The 6,598-nt window shown below is 48.3% G+C and overlaps 2 protein-coding genes across 5 annotated transcripts in view; one reads left to right on the forward strand and one right to left on the reverse strand.

Moving 5' to 3' along the window:
• Positions 1–742: 742 nt before the first annotated feature.
• On the reverse strand, positions 743–3,715 carry LOC119307147 (fatty acid desaturase DES2-like). 3 transcript variants are annotated; one of them, XM_037583244.1, is made up of 3 exons: positions 3,359–3,715; positions 1,794–1,912; positions 743–1,162 (listed from the first exon to the last, which is right to left on the reverse strand). In XM_037583244.1, the coding sequence occupies exons 2-3, from the start codon at positions 1,844–1,846 to the stop codon at positions 820–822; spliced, it is 396 nt and encodes a 131-aa protein (XP_037439141.1). In that variant the 5' UTR covers positions 1,847–1,912; positions 3,359–3,715; the 3' UTR covers positions 743–819. The 3 variants fall into 3 exon arrangements, with proteins under 3 accessions (XP_037439141.1, XP_037439142.1, XP_037439143.1); XM_037583245.1 differs by having other exon boundaries at positions 1,781–1,912; XM_037583246.1 differs by having other exon boundaries at positions 1,781–1,912; positions 3,066–3,715.
• Positions 3,716–4,363: 648 nt separating this feature from the next.
• LOC119307148 (ankyrin-3-like) overlaps positions 4,364–6,598 on the forward strand; it is an 8,355-nt gene continuing 6,120 nt past the window's right edge. For both annotated transcript variants that reach the window (XR_005149172.1, XM_037583247.1), the window contains exons 1-4: positions 4,364–4,516; positions 4,612–4,683; positions 5,339–5,512; positions 5,660–5,788. Coding sequence is in view for 1 of the 2 variants with exons in the window: in XM_037583247.1 (XP_037439144.1) it covers positions 4,462–4,516; positions 4,612–4,683; positions 5,339–5,512; positions 5,660–5,788 (430 nt within the window). In the remaining variant the exon portion in view is untranslated. The remainder of the gene's footprint in view (positions 4,517–4,611; positions 4,684–5,338; positions 5,513–5,659; positions 5,789–6,598) is intronic.

Here is a 6,598-nt window from a genome sequence, read left to right on the forward strand (position 1 = left end):
ACCCCCCCTTTGTGTCACTGACATGTGGGACCAGACCCCACATGTCAGTGACACAAAGGGGGGGTTATGATCAAAGTGACATGAACTGGGGGGGTTATCATCAAATCCCCCGGTAATAATCAGCTCCTGACCAACACCTTCAGCAACAACCACGACAATGCCCCTTCTTCTTGCATATACAGGAACTCAATCCGGTCTCCCTTCCCTTGAACATGGAAATCAATCTCAAGCAGCAGCCGACTGCTCAGAGTGGCATGAAGAGTAATGTGGCCGGTGCTCCTGCTCATTAGTATGACAAGATCGGTGCCATTCACAGCTCTCACAACTTCCAAATGTGCCGCGTTGATTGCTTGTTCACTACACTCGACCAGCTCCTTGCTCCTGCGATCCGTGCTCCATTTTCGAGAGAAAACATCGGAGATGAAGATTCATTATTTTACTGAGCTCGCAGAAGTTCTCCAACAACACAATTGTGGGGGCTAACTTGTTGGATCCTCCTTCCCATCTGCATCACACAACACACACGCACACAAAACAACTCAGAACTGCACGACACCAATCTTGAGGAAACACCAAAAAACGAACAGGGAGGCATACCACTAAGTAGGCTATTGGTCTCGGAGCATCTGCCAACCCCTATTGTTGCCGCCCGCCACCTGTCTGCCTCGTCGCAGCCCTCTGCACAAGGAAAACAGATCATAGTTGCACCACACAATAACATTTGGAGAAAGAACCTTGTATGGTCCATACAATAAACATTTTCTCAACAAAGAGGAACATCTTTCTCCCAACACAGATTAAAAAGCAAAAATAGGCAAATTAATTTTCTGAATACAAACCCACCAAGGTAAGAAAATCAAAATGAGGCACCCAGTAGAGCGGACAGGCGCCCAGTTGTTGCATGCTCGAGAGTGCTGGGATCCAGACCAATGCGGCGTACAGGAGGGACGCGCTGATGACGAGGTCATAGACCACATAGGAGAAGGACTTGATCAACGAGCACTGGAAGCAGTGAGGCGGGATTGCCTCCTTGATCTGGGCCAGCGTGAATGTCGGCTTGTCCGTCGGCGCATGCTGGAAGATCTCACTGGCGCTAGCGCGTCCGAGCAGCTCCTGCTTCTCCCGCTCCTCCGTCATTCTGCCACCGGCACCCATGATGTCGCTGACAACAACAAAAAGCACTCATAATCAGACAGTGTGGATGAAGGTATATATATAGTATATCATTCAAGAACGTATATATATTCTGCGTTGTGTGTGTATCTGTTTGTCAAATGAGGCTGAGCTAAACTTCAGTTCAGGTTCAGTCAAATTTTAGACCCAATAAAAAAATGACAAGTTGGACTGGACCAGCTTTCATTCATGAGAACACATGTCATTCAGTAAGTTGTACTTGGATAGTTAACTGATTGCCAAGCTAAGTAGAAAGAACTGAAACTGTAATTCAAGACTTTTGATTTGAAATTCAACCAAAAATAAAACTGATTCAACGTTGTAGGTCATATGTGTCACCAATGTAAAGAAGAGCTTGGAATTCAAGCCAATATAAAAGACATGCATCGTCCATAATGTTGCAAAACAAAAATCCTGAATTGGCTGGAAAATTCAGACTAAAAAGATCAACAAGTACAGAGAAAGGACCAATTTTGACAAGAAAAGCTACTACTACAAGCTGCAAGAAAAACTACTACTACAATTTAATAGTTGCACTGTAAAAAGAGCTTATGTTTCACAGTAAAAACTACTGCTACAATATGTAGATCTTTAGCAATGCTACCACCTCCAATGCATACATTTTATGCTCTCTGGAGCCATGATCCCCACACCAAGAACTCGCGGGAGACATGGAGGAGCACGTCACAACAATGCCCTTGCAGATAACTCACGACACCTTCACGCCAATGCCTCCAACCTGCAGATGAGGCTTTTCTGATTAGGAACTATATGGTAAAGAAACAAAAATTATCTGTTCTAACTGAGTCTCAAAAGTGATCAAATTGAAACATATTCAAAATCAAATTGAAACATATTCAAAATCCATAAAAAATAACCAAACTGGAACATGTCCAAAAACTATATATAGCTCTAATAAAAGGATGCCTTTAACCACAATAGCCAAGAAAGTAAACAAATTCTTGTGGGTTAACTTGGTGACTTAGACAAACATGAGATCTGGAAACAACCTAAGCGTGCTGCGCCGGTGTGATTCTTAGAATATTAAAGATGCCCAATTAAACTCCCATTGGGCATAAGCAGTAAGCTATCTCAAAAACTATCAACCAAAAAAGATGTGTTTGAACTGTGATGGTGTAACCTTGTACTGCTCAACATTGTTCCTCAACCATAACCATGTATCAGTTAGTTGGCAACTTGGCATGGCGATATATAACTCAAAAGCATATGCCAAAAACTGATGATGCGTAACAATCTTATTATAAATCAGCGCGGTATGATGCATTTTCAAAATAATCAGCTTTCAGTTTATTCCAGAGAAAACAGTTAAACACCTCCCACGATAATATGCCGGCCATCTATAAAATAGACTTCGAGCAAGCAGGCATAATTAAATTAGTGAATTGCATGGATGGGCTAGCAGTTGACCTTCAGCTATATCAAGACAAAGAAAGATGGAAATAAGACACACTTGGGTAACCAGTAAATAGACAATGGAAATCACAGAACGGATCTGGGTCATGCATGTATGGAAAATTCCAAAATCCCCGTAAAAACAGAGCAAGTAAACTGCACATACTACATAACTGTTTGCATATTCAACACTTGCAGATCTAGATTGGTCTGCTGGCATCGCAGGTTCTCCTGGCCAGTGAGCTACATCCAAACTCGTATCTCCCATAAAGAACAAGAATACTAACTGGAATCAGCCAAATTGCAGACAAGGCGATCAAACCTATTGATCTCATAGAGAGGTGGCAGGCATAATGAGAGCAGGCTTCAGCTGGAAGAAAGAAAAAAAAGCTATGATACACCAAACCCATAGGAGTTGCCATTAGAGAGAAATCTATAGGAGGGAGAGGGGGGAGGGGAGTGGGAGAAACAGAGCTAACGTTGTTGCTGCTTGCTGAGCCTGCGAGGCGAAGGAGGCGAGCAGATCGAGCACAACCGGCTTTCCTGCGTTGAGCTACTGCTGGATCTAAGAGCACCGGGGAGGGGGATACCGTGACAGCATCACCGTGCGCCCAGCACTACCAGATTGCCTCCAGAAAGATAAGAATGGGCAGCTTGGCGGGCAGGGCACCCGCGGCCACCGAGGAGGAGGACACTGTGGCGGCGACGGCTTGGTCCTTGACGACGGTGTGCAGCGCGGCGATGGGGTGATTGAGAGATCGAGTCAACCAACCTGGATGCCGGAGTGGGAGGGGATCGCCGGATCTGGGCAGCCGTGGCATGGGGAAAGGAGGAGCCAGCGCCCCGACCATCCATGGCGTCCCCTGCATCGACCTCCTCATCTCCGGCTTCCTCCTTCCCCTACATCCCCACCCCTCCCCTCCATGGGAGATGAGAGGACGAGCGTGCGGGAGGCGGCAAAGCTGGGCAGAGGCAGGGCGACGAGGAGGGAGGGAGTGGTGGTGGCAGACGAGGGAGGAAAGAGGAGGAGGGAGGGAGTGGCGGCTATGGATTGGGGGTAGGGTTTGTGCGGTTGTGCCAGCTGCGCCCATGACGCGTGCGCTCGCACGCGGCGCGGCAGGAGAGGCTGCCTCGCGCCCCCGCACCAGGAAAAGCAACACCCAGCCGTTTCGATCCAAATGGCCACAACGCCGGCCCACACGTCATCCCTCGCCACGATCCACCGAGGTAAAAACGAGTGCGCAGAATTCCAGCGACGATCGAACGGCCAACGCGCGAAAAAAGACATGGTCAACGCCGATCGAACGGCCAACGAAGGATGCCATCGGGGGAGCTCCCTGGGAGCGAGTTGCCCAGCCTCTGTTTTGTTTTAAATGTAGCTCAAAGATTCTGGGAGAAGCTGGGTAGGGGTCGGATTCTGGGAGAATCCCCGGATTCTGGCAAAAGAACTGGGCCTAAGTCTCATTGTAGATGCTCTTATATATATAGTTCTCCTTTTGTGTGAAATATAAGACGCTTTTGGGTACATCAAAGCTCACGGGTTTTCTCTCCCGACCGCCGTCCAAGAAGTAGAAGTGGTGGCGAGAGGGAGGTTCAAATTTCGAAATTTGAATCGAGGAGGCGGAGCAAAAGGGAGGGGAGAGGGCGTGCCCGTGGCTTCTGTCACGAGTGTCAGATCGTACGGTCAGCGGGAGGGCACGTGTCGACCTCCCATTGCGTCCCCACCCACTCCCTCCCCCGTTTCCCGCCCTTTTTATCCCCCTCCCCACCCCCGCTCTCTCTCCGACTCCAGAAGCTTCCTCACTTCCTCGCCTGGCTCTGCCGCCCAACGCCATCTTGACCGCCGGCGAAGAGAGAGGGAGGGAGGGAGGGAGGATGGGGACCCGGGAGCTGCCGCTGCCGACGTGCTTCGAGCTCCTCCTCGGCAAAGGTGACCCGCGACAGGATCCGTCGCTCTGTCCGTGCCTCCCCTCGCCGGCCGGCCGTACGTCTCACCGTTCGATTGATTTTCTTGTTTTTTCGCAGAGCGTGACCGGTGGCCGCTGGAGGCCACGCTCATCTGCGCCGCCTACGACGGCAGCATCCGCAAAATCAAGAGTAAGCCGCACCTCTCTCTCTCTGCCCCCTCCGGCGTTCCATCTCCGTCTGCTCTAGATCTGACCGGGCCGGGCGATTAGGGTCGATTCAGCCACCGTACGTGCGCGCGCCGGCCGCTGCCTTCCGATTTCGTAGGCCGGTTTGCGGCGGCTCCGGGGTGCCTGATGCTGGGGTTTTCTAGCTGCAGACAAGTGACGAACTGACGATTTCTTAAGTAGCATGGGGTTCTTGCTACGATTTCTAGGATTAGCAGTGAAGCTTTGGGGGCTTTTCCGGTTGCAGATCAGTGACATTTCCCTAATTAGTACTCCAATTTGATGGAATTGCAGTATACCATGGGATTCATGCTACGATTCATAGCTAAAAAAGTGCCCCCTTTTTCATGCCTGATGGTGGGGTTTTCTAGCTGCAGACCAGTCACGATTTCCTAAGTAGCACGGGACCGGATTCTTGCTACGATTTCTAGGATTAGCAGCGAAGCTGGGAATTTGGGGGCTTTTCTAGTTGCAGCCTTGCAGATCAGTGACATTTCTTAATTAGTACTTCCAATTTGATGATTTCTTTCCAATTTGATGGAATTGCAGTACACCATGGGATTCATGCTACGATTCGTAGCTAAAAAAGAGCCCCCCTTTTTCATGTCTGTGAACTGCAGAGATCGCGAAGGAGCTGGACGTGCACGGGCACGGCATCCCGGCGACGGTGGCCAACACCACCTACATGGGAATGAACGTGCTTGATGCCGCCGGTGGCTGTGGCAGCTTGCCGGTCTACCGGTACCTCGTCGAGGAGGTCAAGATGGACGTCGGAAACCCCGACAGCGCTCAGGGTAATCTGTGCTAATGAACACGTGCATTTCCTTTCTGATCTTAGATAAGAATGTACAGTACTCCCTTATTTACAGAGAGGGAGTACTTACTACTACAATGTGAGACAATGGGTTTAATTTATGAGTTAACCATCAATTCGCTACTAGGTTTTACGCCCTTGGAGTATGCTGCCCAGAATGGACACCTCCCTGCTGTCAGGTACCTTCTTGACCACGGCGCCGATCTGCACCAGGAACGTTCCAGCCTCACTCTTCTTCATACAGCTGCAGTTCATGGTACAGAGAAGAGGATCTTTTCCCCTTTGTTGTTATGTATCTGGCCTTCCTTCAGTGCTAGGATTGGTTTCTGAGATATCTGTCCCTGTTTGTTTCAGGCTGTTAAAAGCAGTTTACACCTACCTAAACTAGTATTCGTTTAGTACGACTACCAACTTATTCCGTCGCAAATAAAGGATCGAACAAGTTCCAGAGAATAAGCAACAATCTTAGCGTTATTAAGGAGAACCATAGCAAGAATATCAATTTTTGGATTTGGAATGGAAAAATAAAGCGCACCCAAATATAGATTTTGGTGAAAAACAAAGTCACTCTTCTATCCTTCATATCCGTAGAAAGAAATCTCATCTCCAGGTAACTCCATCTTTTTCAGCTCTGCTCGCTCACTTTTGAAAGGAAGACTTAGTTTTAGATCGGCGTTGGTTTTTCCAACGAAACATTCTTTCACGAACTTTAATGACAAAATGCTAGTTGCCTCGTAACGCATACACTGGAGGTCCCATCGACGAAATAACAGAACATATAGAAAGTGTTTCTGTGATTTTTCCATTCTCTTCGGGGAACCTATAGAAAGATTATCAGACGGCTTTCATTCCCTTCAGGGGGGGGGGGGGTGTTCCTTCAGAGCAGTCCATATCATCAGATGAACTCCCTGATGAATCAGTTGATGAATCATCAGTTAGCTCATCATAATCCGTGTCGAGATCCGATGAATCAGTTGATGAATCATCAGATGAACTCCCTGGTAACTGATCATATATAATAATCCTTGGCGTTCCGTATGAATCCTTGCCGTTCCGTATGTTTATT

The sequence above is a fragment of the Triticum dicoccoides genome, chromosome 5B (genome assembly GCF_002162155.2).
Source record: "Triticum dicoccoides isolate Atlit2015 ecotype Zavitan chromosome 5B, WEW_v2.0, whole genome shotgun sequence".
In the NCBI taxonomy this organism is placed as follows: domain Eukaryota; kingdom Viridiplantae; phylum Streptophyta; class Magnoliopsida; order Poales; family Poaceae; genus Triticum; species Triticum dicoccoides.